The sequence below is a fragment of the Leguminivora glycinivorella genome, chromosome 7 (genome assembly GCF_023078275.1).
Source record: "Leguminivora glycinivorella isolate SPB_JAAS2020 chromosome 7, LegGlyc_1.1, whole genome shotgun sequence".
NCBI lineage: Eukaryota > Metazoa > Arthropoda > Insecta > Lepidoptera > Tortricidae > Leguminivora > Leguminivora glycinivorella.
The window spans coordinates 19020620-19037181 of record NC_062977.1 but is presented as its reverse complement, the minus strand read 5'-3'; the positions used below and the strand labels follow the sequence as shown (position 1 = coordinate 19037181).

At 44.0% G+C, this 16562-nt stretch overlaps 3 protein-coding genes across 3 annotated transcripts in view; 1 reads left to right on the top strand and 2 right to left on the bottom strand.

The window, feature by feature from the left end:
* LOC125227748 overlaps positions 1–1464 on the top strand; it is a 48691-nt gene extending 47227 nt beyond the window's left edge. The window contains exons 11-12 of the mRNA XM_048132062.1: positions 502–685; positions 1203–1464. Of these exons, the coding sequence (XP_047988019.1) occupies positions 502–685; positions 1203–1318 (300 nt within the window). The 3' untranslated portion in view covers positions 1319–1464. The remainder of the gene's footprint in view (positions 1–501; positions 686–1202) is intronic.
* Positions 1465–1600: 136 nt separating this feature from the next.
* On the bottom strand, positions 1601–10072 carry LOC125228067 (cell surface glycoprotein 1-like). The gene is made up of 6 exons (XM_048132515.1): positions 9845–10072; positions 8788–8961; positions 5958–7972; positions 5634–5925; positions 2879–3008; positions 1601–2288 (listed from the first exon to the last, which is right to left on the bottom strand). The coding sequence occupies exons 1-6, from the start codon at positions 10070–10072 to the stop codon at positions 1849–1851; spliced, it is 3279 nt and encodes a 1092-aa protein (XP_047988472.1). The 3' UTR covers positions 1601–1848.
* Positions 10073–10591: 519 nt separating this feature from the next.
* LOC125227718 (protein phosphatase 1F-like) overlaps positions 10592–16562 on the bottom strand; it is a 132856-nt gene continuing 126885 nt past the window's right edge. The window contains exon 11 of the mRNA XM_048132019.1: positions 10592–10842. Within this exon, the coding sequence (XP_047987976.1) occupies positions 10607–10842 (236 nt within the window). The 3' untranslated portion in view covers positions 10592–10606. The remainder of the gene's footprint in view (positions 10843–16562) is intronic.

Below are 16562 nucleotides of genomic sequence, written 5' to 3'. Positions count from 1 at the left end.
CGTTATGTTTGTTAAGAATATTGAGTTTTCAAGTCAAATTTTGTCAAGCTTCGATTTTTTATATTTCGGATTCATGAGGAATTGAGGAAACTCCTCAAACCTTAACGGTATACGTATATTCACTTGTGTTGCCATCAAATCATCATCATCCTCCTTGCGTTATCCCGGCATTTGACAACTAATCCCAAAATTTGGCATAGGCACTAGTTTTACGAAAGCGACTGCCATCTGACCTTCCAACCCGGAGGGTACCTAGATCTTATTAGGATTAGTCCGATTTCCTCACGATGTTTTCCTTCATCGAAAAGCGACTGGCAAATATCAAATGTGTTGCCAACAAATAATTAAAGTATTAAAAGCAGCTTTAAAAAATACCTACACATTTCTACATAATCCAATATTCGCAAATAGCTTTCATCAGAACCCCAAAGGCGGCGGTTTTTTTTTTCTTAAAAATTATGTTTGATGGTTTTATTTTCAACAATTCTGTTCTTCATGCAGGATTTACCAGCGGCAGCCCGTCGGGTCGCTGCTTTCCTTGACAAACAGTATTCTGACGAGGAGATAGCTAAGCTCTGTCAGCACCTAAGCATCGACAGCTTTAAGAACAACAAGTCCGTCAACTATGACGTCATGAAGGAGCTGGGCATTCTTATACCGGGGGAGCAGGCCTTTATTCGGAAAGGTACGTCCGGTAGCTAAATATTTTTATATCCTTAGATTGTACTAACCTCGTGACTGGAAGTAAATTGTTTTGATTTTGAATTTAGAACCTTTTGTTATTCAATAAAAGTTCGAAATAAATTTTGGAATATGTACAGTCAACCAATTGGAACCTTAGGCTACTGTAAATCTATGTCACAATGGCGTTATAAATCAGATTGTTAGAAATCTCTTAGTCTGACCAAAAAGAGTAGAAATTAAAAAGTGGCAACATCGTAGTGTCGTCCCGTTTTCTCACACGTTTATGGTTCTAATCCAATTGGTTGACTACACCTATTAGGGCAATCCAATTATCAACCGTCTCGTCTCTGACAGCGTTATTTGTCCCTCTTACTATACGGATAACCATAGGGCATAAATGATGTTATCGTGCGCGCCGGTTTTTCTTGGTTGGACTACCTGCCTCGATCTGCCTAAGTGCCTACTCACATATACTATTTAAGTGATTCTTTACTAAAAATATACTTGATCGTTTGCAGGTAAAGCTGGCGGCTGGCGAGACTACTTCGACGAAGAAATGACAAAGCAGGCAGATCGGTGGATCGCGGACAACCTCAAGGATTCAGACTTCCGATTCCCACATTTTTCGATTTAGACAATAAGTACCTAACCATGTGATATCAATTAAGTGATAATTAATGTACCTAGTAATACTAAGGAGTAGTGTTGTAAATAGTTTAATAAGAAAAAGGCTTGTAAGAGGATGTATAATCATTTATTCGAATAAAATGTTCTATTTTAGTTATTTCTTTGTAACACCATGATTATTTAAGTTTACATAATATGTAAGTACAGTAGCAATTAAACAACATCTAATCCTTAAGCCTCGCGTAAAAAACAACCGCACCACTAGAATTTTTATAAATAAAACAATGTCTCAGTCCTTCCTCACGTTTTTATTTAAATAATACGGTTATACAAAGATAATAAATTAAAAGCCAGATTTTAAATCAATCATTCGTTGGTAATATAAAATTCTAAAAACAGACTCATATCATAATAATGAATAATAACCGTTGCGGGGTTCGGCCCGCGTAACGAACCGGCGACGTACGTCTATAAAGCGACTCTAATATACCCCGGGAACTGGTTCCCGCACCTAACGCGTCATCAACTATCATACACTTATAGAAAATCACAAAATTCAAGCGGAAATAATAGGAATCGATCACTGGGGCGTTCCGAGATCGAGGCTCCCGCCACCGCGGGCGGCCCGAGTGAACCTAACGGCCACGCCTCACTGGCGTCTTCTGAGCGTGGAGGTCTAGTCGGCGCTACGGAGTGACGTCGACTAGACGGCGACGGTCGGGAGAGGCTAGTGCGGGGTGGAGCTAACGTCGTAGCGTGTCCTGTGCGGCGCGGCGCGACGCTCACGCGATGACGTCGGGCAGCAGCGCGTTGTCGGCGGCGGGCGGCGAGGGCGGCGGCTTGAGCTCGTCGCCGGCGCCGACGCCCGCGCCCGCGCCCGCGCCCGCGCCGGACCCGTTCACGAGCCCGTTCGTGGCCTTCGTCGGCGGCTTCTTGGGCACGCTCTTTACTGCTGTTGTCTTGCTTGCAGGAGCCGTCTGAAATGTTCAAAAATACAGATAAGTAAACTTTAAGCAGCCGTATTTGAAAAGAAAATTTGTGGACGGGACGAACAATGTTAAATATCAATACCTACTGCTAACCGTTGAGCTACTACTGCATTGGGAGTTAGAAATAGTTTTGTGCGAGAATGGCGAAGCTTTGATATAATTGTAAGTGTGAAATAAACCCAACTTGTCAGACAAAATGTGTGGGACCATTAAAATTTAAATGGGAAGAATCTCCCTCTTCTTTAAATTATCCGTTTTTTCTACTGGCATTTCGTTCATTGTCGCATTTACGGCTTTCTAATTCGATTTCCACTTATGGGTACACTGGAAAGTTTATAAATAAATATAAAACATTCTTCATTGATCGTTGACAGAGTCCCAACGGTAAGCTCAAGATTCAGACAATGGTACACAGAAAACATCTAAGACACAGGCACAACTATCTGTGTTCATCACACAAATAATTATGCCCTTACCAGGACTGAAAACTCGAGGCCATCGGTTTAGTAGGCAGGGTCACCTACTAGTTCAGATTGGCGTGTTCAGAATGATGAGAGTATAATAATTATGTAATGTACCTTGGCGGGGGCAGTCCTGGGCGGCGCGGCCTTGGCGGTGATGCGCTTGTTGGCGAGGTCCTTGCTCTGCTTGTCCAGCGGCGCGCGCGCGCTCAGCGGAGCGCGCGCGGCTGGCTTCGGAGCGGCGGGCCTGCGGAAACAACTCACAGTCAGTATACTTCATTTCAAACACGAAGGCATGGATAGTATTTGAGCAGGTCATTAGGCATTAGCCGGGTCCACACTGGCCGCACGCCTCTCAAGGAAAACGTCCGTGCTCATGCGCGCACGTTAAAATAGTCGTGCGACCAGTGTGGACCCGGCCTTAGATTTCAAATAATGTGATTTAACCTTTTCAACGCTTTTCCTCCCGTGTCAAAAAATGCCATAGACGCCAAAAAGTCAACTGGTGAAGAGCGAATATAAAACTTAACTGACAGTAGGAAAGTCGCTTTGACAACGTCCGCCATAGCCTTTTTAGTGGTCGTGGGCGTGGTGGGCACGACAGCACTCCACCACTTTAGTGGCTCTTGGCGTTGAAAAGGTTAAAAAAGTACTGTTCTTATCAATAAGCATATACTGAATCCAAAACCAGACGCAGAAACTATCAATTTTACGTTTTCCCACTATTTGACGTTGACAGACTCAACAATACTCATGAATCTCATGATCATGAATCTGCCATGCTATGTCAGTCAGTCTCAGTACAAGAAGTACTAACGTTGACGGAACTTACACGAAATACGATTAAATACGAAAGCGACAACTGCGAACGACAGTACACGACTGATTCGGGAGTTCAGGCAGGCAAGTATGGTCACTTACAAATAGTGCGATAGGGACGGCCAGATGTTTTATCATTTATCGCGCGACCATACTTGCCTGCCAGGACATATCGGATCTGTCTGTCTGATCAGACACTCGGAAAAAAACTAAACGAAGAAACGTTCCCGTACAATTTGGGAGATAAATAAATTTGGGGTCGCTGGAGATACAGAATGAGCCCCTATCGACTCTTTTATTTTGTGTACCATACCTACATCATTTTGTTTCTATTAAATATATTTTCGATCAATCATTCCGTGTCGGCAGGTAATTTTATTGGTTTTAAGGCAAGCGATAAGGAGACAGATATGGAAAGCTACTTTGCAAAGGATCGGAATGCGCTCCCGCATCATGAAAAATACGACTTCGGGTCTCTTTAAAGCAAGAGTGAATAGGCTATTACTAAAATTAGTGAGGTCCATTTTAGACTCTGTCTTTTCTTTCTAGCAGGTGTGACTAGGGTCAATCGTCGATCAGTCTACAATTAAAATAGTAAATTGTACAAGGGCATAAAGTGACCCATTTTTACGCGAGGCGCGAAGATCTAAGTAGTAGACGAGGGTAAAAATGGACATTTATGCCCTTAAGAGTTTTGAATGATTCACGGTTATTTTCATTAGACTTATATTGACCGGGATATAGACCGTGATTACCTTTTTGATTTTTGTCGAGCTCCCGATATTTCGACGCAGTTGCATGCATCATGATCACGGAAAACTGACGAAGGCGGGTGGATGTTAAAGTTGCATAGACAGCGCGCGATCTACCCTCCTTCGCGCGCGTCGGCTGCGTTCACTTTCAGCGTTACCACTGGTCGCATTCACACTCGATGGTCTGTCCAAACACACTACACTCACAGTGTCACTACGTTTGTTCAATTCTGACTTCACCGGTTTTTTACCAATCTCGGTATGTAGTGGCAAGGTAATTTCGACGGAACGCCACTACATACCGAGATTGGTAAGAGAAGCCATTGAGATTCACAAATATAAAAATTTCAATCGTGAGGATTCAAAACTATCTTACTATCAAACTATCTAATGTATGGAATCCAGTGACTTGTTTGTGTAAAAAACCGGTGAAGTCAGAATTGAACAAACGTAGTGACACTGTGAGTGTAGTGTGTTTGGTTGGACAGACCATCGAGTGTGAATGCGACCAGTGGTAACGCTGAAAGTGAACGCAGCCGACGCGCGCGAAGGAGGGTAGATCGCGCGCTGTCTATGCAACTTTAACATCCACCCGCCTTCGTCAGTTTTCCGTGATCATGATGCATGCAACTGCGTCGAAATATCGGGAGCTCGACAAAAATCAAAAAGGTAATCACGGTCTATATCCCGGTCAATATAAGTCTAATTTATGCCCTTGTTGCACACCTCGATTAATCGTAGTATCGGCAAAAGAACATAATAACAATTCCCAAAACTTTTTAATTTTCAACATGTGACTAATTTCAAGACGCTTGATTTTGTGCCAAGTCAAATATTTCAGAACGATATTCGAGCATTTTTGAACGAACTCTTATTGATTTACTAAACTTAATGACAGAAAATACGGAATTCTAACAAATTATAGCAAAAATAAAATAATATAACAACTTATGTCATCTACAATTGCTCAGTAAAATTGTGCAATTACGTTTTCACTGTTTGGCTGTCAAAACCGATAACCTTAGTCTTAGAAGAAAATTGTACTTTTATGCTCTAGAGCATAAAAGCATTTTTGTACACATGGGGCCAACCCTTGGAGCAGCCCCTTGGCCAAGATAGAGTCGCTGTTTACACATTGGTGAACCAATCACTTGACATTGGCCCTTCATAAAAGATGGACGTAGAATGGGACGTGGTCAGCAAAATTGTATTAATAAATAATAACCTCGTGATAAAATTAAATTATCTGAAATATTACCAATTTTTTGATTATTCTGATAAGCACATTTATCTTTACTCACTTGGTAGGGGCCTGCGCGGGCGCCGTGGCGGGGCGGGGCGCCGGGCGCGGCGCGGGGCGGGCGGGGGCGGGGGCGGCGAGGGGCGGCCGCTTGATCGGGGCGGGCGCCTTCGCCTCGCCGTTCGTGAGCGGCTTCCTCTCCGCCGCCTTCACCTCCCTGGGCTTGGCCGCCGCCGGCGCCGGGGCCGGGCGGGGCGCGGGGCGCGCGGCCGGGCGCGGCGCCGCGCTCACGGCGGGCTTGGGCGCCGCGCGGGCCGCCGGGGCGGTGGCGGCGGCGGCGGTGGGGCGCGGCGCTGGGGTCACGCGCGGCGCGGCGGGCGCGGGCCGAGCGGCGGTGGTCTTGGGCGCGGCGCGGCGCGGGGGCGGCGCGGGGCGCGGCGGGCTTGGCGGCGGCGGGCGCGAGCGAGCTCTTGGCGGCGGGGCGCGGCGACGGCTTGGCGGTCGCGGACGCGGCGGAGGTCCTGGGCTTGGCCGCGGACGCGGGCGCGGCGGGGGACTTGGTGAGCGAGGGCCGGGCGGCGGCGGGGCGCGGGGTGGGCGCTCCGGCGGGCTTCTTGCCGGCGGAGGCGGGCGCGGCGGCTTCGCCGCCGACTTGGGGGTCGCCGTCGTCTTGGGGGCGGGGGACGCGGCGGTCTTTTTCGCGGGCGTCTTCGCCTTCGCGACGGCGGTCGCGGCGACCGCGGCGACGGCGGCGGCCCCCGCGGCGGCGGCGGCGACGGCCGCGACGGGGACGTCGGCGGCGGGCGCGTCGAGCGGCGACGCGGCCGGGTCGACGGCGGGCGTCGGCGGCGGCGTGCCGGCGGACAGCCGCACGGCCTCGTCGACGATCTCGCTCGTGACGGGGACGCAGATCTCCTGCGCGTGCGACTCGGGGATGCCGATGTCTATGTCGGTGACGAGATCTCTGTGGGCCTGTTCGGGGACGATGTCGGGGGCGGGGCCGGAGGCGGCCTCGGGCGTCCGCGACCGATCCTCGAGCGGCGCGGCGGCGTCCTCGCGCGGGACCTCGGGCGTGAGGCGGTCGCAGACGGGCGGCGCCGGCGACGGCGCGGCGGCGATCGGCGACGCGGTCTCGGGCCGCAGCTCCGGCTCGACGGGCAGCGGCGACTCCGCGGGCGCCACGACTTCGAGGGCGGGGGACGCGCTCGGCGGCTCGGTCTCCACCGGCGACGCGAAGTCCCTGGGAATCTCGGACTCCACCGGGAGAGCGGACTCGCCGGACAGCGGGAGGGGAGACTCGGCCGACAGACTCTGCTCGCTGGGGAGCGGCACTTCGGCCGGAAGCGGCGAGCGGGCGAGCTCGGCGGGCAGGGCCGCGAGGAGGTCGGCGTCCACGGGCGCGGGGCTGTGCGCGGGCAGCGGGGAGTGCGCGGGCGCGGGGAAGGGGGAGGCGGTGGTCTCGCTCTCGGGCGCGGCGGCCGACAGGAGGTCGACGTCCTCGCGCAGATCGTGCGGCGTGTGTGCGTCGCGCGGCTCGTCCTCGTGTGCGTCGGCGCCGTAGTGGTCGTCGATCCTGTCGCAGTTGTGTATTTCAGCCTTAACGTTCTCTTGGAGCTCGTGGGCCGGCTCCGGTGTGACGTCGCCGCGGTCGGCGGGCGCGGGGGACGGCGCCGCGTGCTGGTTGGAATGCTCGTGATTTTCAGTCGCGTGTGTGTCGTTTTCTATTAGGTTATCCGCGTGTTCCGCCCGGTGAGAGAACTCCTCGAAAACGGCGTGTTCCGACTCTACGATTTCGTTTTGTGTCTGCGGGGGTTCCTGCGCCGACTCGGGGCGCGAGGCGGGCTCGCAGGGTGTCTCCGGTTTGCACTCCATTTCGACGTCCTGGGACGTTTCCTCCTGCGGCGTGATCGCCCGATCGGAAGGATCCTGGATATCCTCGTTGAAGCCCAATTCGGAGCTCTTGCCGTCGGGTATTTCGGGAATCTGTTCGAAGAGAAGTTTGTGAGACTCGGGAGTGTCCGTCTGCATGAGGTTGTCCTGCGGCGGGCGGTCGGTCTGTAGGTCTATGTCGGGGAAGTTCTGCAGGTTGTTGGAGTTGTTGACGTAGTCTATGAAGTTGGGCTGGTCGAAGGGGTCGTGGTGGGCGCGGACGCGGTCGTTGTCGGGCGCGGGGCTGCGGTTTTCCTTGTCGTCGTGGTCGTCGGCGTCGTCGGCGGCGGGCAGCGGCTGCACGGCGTTGAGGTCGACGGGCCCGTCGAGCAGGCGCTCGCACGTGTCGTCGTCCTTCTCCTGGTAGAAGCTCATGCTCATCGGATCTCGCTCCTTGCTCTTCAATCTTTCTAGTAACTCTTCATTGTCGTCTGATGCGAACGGATTTGTTTCAGAGTGTGCCTGGAATACCTACAATGAGAGAAAACTAGTAGTGGTACATAATATTGTCAAAATTGTGAAACAGTAAAGAGAACATAATTATATGCTGAGAATGAAAACACCTTATGGAGTAACTACTTAATAAATATAAATATTTGATGGTGAAAACAACCGCTGGCTTGTATACAATACAATAAAATCATTGAGTAAAAATGGTGTTTCTGTCCTCTGGCCGGACAGCATTAAATTTTGGGCCGCTGCACTGAACAAAATTACTTCCTCCCGGCTCCATCAAACAGTAAAATAGTATACACACTTGGCCAGTAAACATGACACATTTCTTACTTTTCTAGCCTAGGTGTGTAATCTACTGTATAAAGTATGGTCAGCCAAGAAAGTGGTTTACCACTTTCCGACTTTATTTTAAACACATAAGGTCAAAAGTGGTAACCACTGTTTTGGCTGTCTGTATTGTACCTAGTATAAGTGCCTTGCTTGCCTTCTCCAGGCTTTATGTTTAAGTGTGGAAATTCTGGTATCATTTTCTAGTAAAAGCCTTTATGCAATCATAATGGTTGTAATGAGTTGTTGTATCCTTAATGTGGGTGCAGGAAGCAATAAATCTAAATAAGGCCATTATTTGCAATGAAACTTACACCAAACTTGAAATAAAAGCAAATAAATTAGAATTTACGACCCTTCATATTTTACACTTACTACATCTTATCTTCTCGTTTTACATGAATGAATATTTCGGAAATAAGACCTTTCCCAACGTCTATTCACACTAAAAACACTTAAAATAAAACAAATGAGATAAGTAATCACTTTATGTGTGAACTAACCTGTATATTACAGAAATCTGTGGTGTCTTTCTGAATCCTATCAAAGTCTTGAATGAGACTGATATCCTTGGCCTTGTCGGGCTCCACACCCACACTGAATCCAAAGCCGAGACTGTCCAGGGTGTTCTTGTCATTTCCATTCAATTGTTCTGTTATTCCATCAATTGATACATTCTGAAAACAATATTACAATTTAATACATAATTATGTCTAATCACATGTCACTTTAATCTACTTAACTAAATGCACAATACACAATTTATCCCTAAATAAACAATTTTTTATAATAAACACCAACTTCATGTAAATCTACATAACAAGAAAATTGCATCTAATTTCTAGGTTCTTACTAAATAGGTAGTAGCTGTGTGCAGCCAAGTTTACAAACTAACATTTCTATGTGTGCAATTACAAATGTACAGTTTAAAAATATGAGCAGGTACTATCTAAAATACTAGCTAGCAAACTCCTAGATTACCTTTTTGAGCTCTCGATAGTTCGACAAAAATCAAAAAGGTAATCACCGTCTATATCCTGGTATTCCCGGTCAATATAAGTCTAATAAGGCTAACACTACCTAGAAAACTCCTAATGTACAATATTTTCACTGCATAAAAATGTTAACAACTGTATTAAGGCTGATAGGTAAGTGTCAGTGCTAAGACAATCTAAATGGCAAAGGCATGAGTAGCCAGGATGTCATTATGACTTTCCTGCATGACAATGATATGAATACAACAACAATGAAACAACTGCAGGCTTACTAACTAGAATGCCATTTTCAGATTGTATTCCTCTTCATATCTTTTTATTGTGTAATATTTCTGCAGTCTATAAAGGAAATCCTCGCATTTAAACTGTATCCACAATCAAGTACAATAGAAAACAAGAAATCAAGCAATATTGTTAAAAATAAGTAATCCTACTTGTTTTGTGATTAATTAGGTTTTTGAAGATGTTCTAGCTATAAGAAGTGGTAGAATAAGAAGCTAATATAAGAAGTGGTAGTGGAAGACTTACAAAACTTCATAAATATTATAGTCAAAATATAACTTACATGGTGTCCATTTAACTGATCACAGTTATCCAAATCTAGCAACTCAGCGGGTCGCCGAACCACTTCTGTCTCGAATTGTTTAACATCTGGCAGCTCAATGTCGTCCATTGGCTGTGGCTTGCGCGGGGACTCGGCCAGGAGGATGTCTGCTCCGGCTACTGTGCCCGGCACAAACACCGGAGCGTCTGGGTTGAGCGGGGAGCTGTTCATGTCGACTGAACTGTTCATGACTCGACTAAGAAAAACTGCTTTGTTTTGAGGCAAAATACTGAGAAACTTACTATTTGTTAAATAAGACAAAATACATAACAATCCATTGTTTTGACGAATGTTTTGAGTTTAATTGAATTTAAAATACTCTTTGTTCCTATAGAGAAAATTTAGATCGTTTCTTAAGCTACATTATTTTTACTTTCGTTATTGTAGGCCAAGATTTACTTTGGATCACTGAGCCAAAATAGTTAGTTTTAGTTAGTTTAGAGAGAATGAACCCACTATTTCATTTAACAAGTTACACAAAATATTAACAATCCATTGTTTTGAGCCTCAAAACAACTTTGTTATAAATAGGTAAAATTATTCTTCAAACATGTGGAATGTGAGAAAGCAAACTACCTCACTTATCAGTGATTACAAACAAACAAATGACTAACAGCTGATTTCATACAAGTGATGCACATCATGTTTGGTCTTTGTAATTGGTAATATTGGTATCCCTTAACAACTTTGAGGTTATACTGTGTAGTTTAACGTATATTTTGGTTAGGGGCTAATGTTTACATCTCGTAATGCAATAAATGATTTGTTTGTTATACTCACATTGTCCTGACAGGGCGTCTCTGAGCGCGGCGGCTCGTCCTGGTCGTCTCCGTCAGGATCGCTGCGCTGCTGCTCCGAGCGCTCGCCCTCTCCCTTGAAGTAGTTCCACTCGTCTTCGGACTCCTCGCCGCTCTCACCTACATTATCCGCCAGGGCACCGTCGATGTGGCTCGCCTCCACTGCGCAACAACAAAACACCATGTTTAGACACAGGCCACTCACCCTCCGACCATCAACAGGTGACACACCCTCGTCTGCCAAGAAAACACATTCTAACCGCTCAATTTGACGTTCAACAAAAGAACAGCGACGCGCCGATACCGGCGCTTTATAATAAACACTGACCAACGTAGGATGTGGCGTAATGACCTAACGATAATTTACCGGTCGCAAAATTCAAACTCGCGACATTTGCGGACGCCATTTCGAGCACGGTCTGCTGAGACACGCCCGTAATCCTAGTCTACATTTTAAACACGTAAAGGAGCCTGTAATAATCCTGGGTGAAACGACGGCAGAGGGATGCGCCTTCAGGCGAACCGATCTATTTCCAGAACACCGCTCCGCATGAATCAACACAGAAATAACCTTTCACAAACGGATCGGTATGTGAAAGTAATTAACAACTTATAAAAATCACGTACCGTAAACGGTAATTTCACTGCACAGATTAATATCTCCACACTACACTGTCGGTGTAATATTCGAGTTGTAAGCGAGCAAGAATGTATGGACAAAAGCCGGTCACAATAGGCGAGCGGCAGTCATACAACACAGATCCAACGCGCGTTCAATGAGCGACTGACTGTGGGAGAGGAGGGCGCGGGGAAGGGATGGCGAACACGCGGCCGCGGCAGAGGGGGGCGCGCATCCAGGGACGGGGATGCCGTATCAATTCGTATTAGGGCCTTATCACACTTGCGATTTACAAGCGAGGCGAGAGCGAAGCGAGCGCGCAGCGAGTTCGTCGCGAGCCCGTAACTAATTCGCAGCGAGTGCGTCGCGAATTCGCCGCGAGCGCGTAACGAATACGCTGCGTATTCGCTGAAAGTGATCTGCGTCTTAGACAGTCACTTACATAATGGATTCCGACGACGAAACACTTCTGTTAGCTTTATTGCTTCGAAGAAGTAAGAAACGAAAACTAAAGCAGAAACGGCGTGTTTGGGAGGATCCATTTTTAAGTAATCGACTGCAAGAGAGCGACTATTATGTGCTGTTTTGTGAACGAATCAAAATTTTTTTAAATTTTATAAATGCCTCGATATCGATTCCAACAGTGTTTGATTGTTCCGCCATTATTGTTACTGTCCGCTCACACTCGTAGATAATATAGTCATAGGGCTTACGGAAAAAAACTGCATTTTATGCAGAAAGCAAGCCACTTTGCACAGTGATACTAGGGACCAATACAAATGATTTCATCCGAGGAAACACGATTTTCATTCACTAGAATTCAAGATGGCGGACATTTTCCAAAATGGCGGCCGCATATTTTTAAAAATTTGTAGAATCGTAACGGCTGCACCGATTTTAATGGTTGGGATGTCTATCGCATCGTATTGAAGAGTTCATTAATATAAAAAAATAAAGTCATAAAAAAAATTAAGATGTCGGCCGAATAATAAGAAAAATATGAAAATTTCAAACTATTTTTTTCATTCTCGTGCAATTTACCAATAAATTTTCTATGATATGGCCACATTTTTATGTATTTAAATTAAACCTGATAATATTATCTACATAATAAAATAAAAATCATGAAAATCCGTTGAGTAGTTTTTGAACTATACTGATTTGAAATGGAGCGCGCGGATTTGAAAGACGTTTTCGCACGTGATGTAAACAATTTTGGAATCATAACGGCTGCACCGATTTTAATGGGTGGGGTAACTATCAGTTTGTATTAAAACATTTATTTATATAAATATTAAAATCATTTAAAAAATAAAGATGGCGGCCGAATAATAAAAAAAAAATGAAATTTTCATTTTTTTTTATTCTCACTAAATTTACAAATAGTTTTTCTACCATATAGTCACATATTTTTTTTTTTAATAAAATCTGATATTAACATCTGCAAAATAAAACAAAAAACATTAAAATCCGTTCAGTAGTTTTTGAACTATGTATACGCATTGAAAATGAAGCGCGCGGGTTTGAAAGACGTCTTTGCACTTGATATGTGATGCATCGTATCGTTTGGTACCGCTATAGACGCAAGACTGATTATTTATTTTAGTCACAACTTACTATATTACTATTCAGAATCAATGTTTTTAGTATTCATATACATTATTAGTTTTTTATTCCGAGTTTAGGTATATTTAGATAACCCCTGTAAACTTGACCATCACATAATTTGTATTTTAATACGTAAAAGAACTTAAATGCACATAACATAATATTTGTATTAATAGCAATTGTCCTTTCCGAGGACTCCAGAGATAATTTTCGACAACTTCTGTAGGGGGCTTCAGAAATATCTATGTATAAAATAACTTGTTTTCTGTGACAAGGAGCGTATGTTTTTGTAGTGCTGGCGATGTTGGTGGGATGCTGGTTATTCATTTTGGTTGGAAACAGTTCCTTGCGCACCAAGTTAACCTATAAATGTTGAGTCTGCGGATCAAGTTTTCAAGCTTGGCCATTATTCCTCCAGGAATACACTGTTCAGCATGACAACCAACAAGACTTTTTCGAGAAACTATAGCCTGTTGATGTTATAAATGTGGTGATTTTTTTTTCTAAACAATTTACTTCCTCAGAGAACATTTGCTCTGCTATTTCAGGGTAAACCATAGGAACGTAACCGGAAGAAGCTGATAGCCTCATTGTACCTCGCGCAAAAGATATGGCGGAACAGGGACTCACGCGTATCCTCACATCTTCCGATACAGATGTCTTGGTATTTAAATAAAAACCACTGGAGTCTTCGGGTGAAGGATAGACGTAAAGTCAGGCCAGATTCGGGTTTGGACCTAGCTTAGAGCCTCGAAAGGTCTTTGCCTCATGTGAGACCTCGAGTGAGTTCAGGGTGGTAACGGATGCTAGAGTGTCCAATGCCCTTCGTTGAGTTTATCTCGCAGTTTGTAGCCGTGGAGGCTTTCAGGGCGTTACGTGCGAGATCGGACGTGATGTAAATGGAGGCAGGAATGACGGCAAAATGACACTTTACGAGTGCCTCAGCCGCCAAACCATACCGGTAAACAGGCCTGAGTCCATGCTTGCTCACTAAAATATGTGTTAAGAACGGTCCCAATTTGGCATTTAAGAATGTGATCTGTGGAGCTAATTATATTGGGAAATTTCCAATTCTTATCTAGTATATTTTCTTAAGACTTCAAATGAGAATAACCTACCGGAGTATAAGGTACTACTGCTGTTCGTGGTTTTTACGCTTTTACGTCTGATACCACTTCTTTTTTCAATACAAAAGGAAAAAATCATGTTCTAAAACATTGTTTGCACACACACTGAAGTTATACCAGCTTTGATAGAAACATCGCAGTAACTACAAAGTCTTCCGGGAGGAATAATCGCCATGCTTGAAAAGTTCACTCCAGTTCAACTTGGTGAGCATGAAACTGTTTACCACCGAAAATAAATTAGTACCTAACCAACATCGGCAGCACTCCGTGTCGTATAACAACGCCCCATATTCTGGATATTACTTCCATCATCCTGGGGTTGGAAGACGTACATTCGTACAACGATAGTTGGGTACTGCAGTGGTCTGAAAACAGGGAGATATGGTATGAATATGTATACTTGGACAATTGCGGTTGTGAAAAAGGCTGCGAAACAATACGCTGTACGTGTTGTGGGTCTACCCTGCGCGGCGCAATGCAAATAATGCAATGTATTAATAATGTTTTATTTGCAAAGGGATCTGCCAAAATAAAAAGTATTTTGCAAAAATGATATTATAAAAAAAATGAAAAAATGAAAATGAAATATTTATTTTTCAAGTAGGCATATTACAATGCGCATATGAATGTCAAATAAAGCTACGCCGGCTCTAACCCTACGCCTCAGCCTCGAGAAGATTTCAGTCCCCCTCAGTTGGGAGGGGGTATCCACTATGCTATTACTATAAATTATTATGTTATCATTATTTCCTTGTTTGATATTATTTTGTATCTCTTTTATCTTTCAGTATAACCTAGACGAGAAGTAAAAAATATGTTTTGTATTAATATATGTTTCCGTAGCCCCCTACAAAAGTTGTCGAAAATTATCTCTGGAGTCCTCGGAAAGGACAATTGCTATTAATACAAATGTTATGTTATGTGCATTTAAGTTCTTTTACGTATTAAAATAAAAATTATGTGATGGTCAAGTTTACGGGGGTTGTCTAAATATACCTAAACTCGGAATAAAAAACTAATAATATATATAAATACTAAAACCATTGATTCTGAATAGTAATATAGTAAGTTGAGACCAAAATAAATAATCAGTCTTGCGTGTATAGCGGTACCAAACGATACGATGCATCACATATCAAGTGCAAAGACGTCTTTCAAACCCGCGCGCTTTATTTTCAATGCGTATAGTTCAAAAACTACTGAACGGATTTTAATGTTTCTTGTTTCATTTCGTAGACGTTAATATCGGATTTTATTTAAATAAATAAAAATGTGACCATATGGTGGAAAAACTATTTGTAAATTTCGTGAGAATAAAAGAAAAATTTAAAATTTCATATTTTTTTTTATTATTCGGCCACCATCTTTATTTTTTTAAATGATTTTAATTTTTATATAAATAAATGTTTTAATACAAACTGATAGCTACCCCAACCATTAAAATCGGTGCAGCCGTTATGATTCCAAAATTGTTTACATCACGTGCGAAAACGTCTTTCAAATCCGCGCGCTCCATTTCAAATGAGTATAGTTCAAAAACTACTCAGCAGATTTTCATGATTTTTATTTTATTATATAGATAATATTATCAGGTTTAATTTAAATACATAAAAATGTGACCATATCATAGAAAATTTATTGGTAAATTGCACGAGAATGAAAAAAAAAGTTTGAAATTTTCATATTTTTCTTATTATTCGGCCGCCATCTTACCTTTTTTATGACTTTATTTTTTTATATTAATGAACTCTTCAATACGATGCGATAGACACCCCAACCATCAAAATCGGTGCAGCCGTTACGATTCTATAAATTTTTAAAAATATGCGGCCGCCATTTTGGAAAATGTCCGCCATCTTGAATTCTAGTGGATGAAAATCGTGTTTCCTCGGATGAAAACGTTTGTATTGGTCCCTAGTATCACTGTGCAAAGTGGCTTGCTTTCTGCATAAAGTGCAGCTTTTGACCATAATTTCGCCGTAAGCCCTATGACTAATAAACTACTACAAATGATAGGATTAAACTAAAGTGGGTAGAAATGAATTTTGCTGACGAAGGTACAGCATATCTAGACGCGGCGAACTCGCTACGAAATCGTTGCGCGCTCGCGGCGAAGTCGCGACGCACTCGCTGCGAATTGGTAACGGGCTCGCGACGAACTCGCTGCGCGCTCGCTTCGCTTTCGCCTCGCTTGTAAATCGCAAGTGTGATAAGGCCCTTATAAACGAATAAATAATAATACAAGGAATTCTTTATTTTGGGTATAGGATAGGGTTTACTTGTCACTTTATCACGGAAGATCTAGGTATACAACTTTCAACTGGTAGGTCTTCATCACTAGGATCTTAGGATATCAATTATTTCGAAGAATATAGATAGAAGAACAGTAAAAAAAGGCGCGAAATTAAAATGTTCTATGGAAGCACATAACTCTTCGCACCTAGGTTTTTTTGTATAATTTGTCGTCTTTTCTACTGACGGAGAAATTTTCAATAGGTATTGTGAATTGGGGTGAATGGGGATGACTG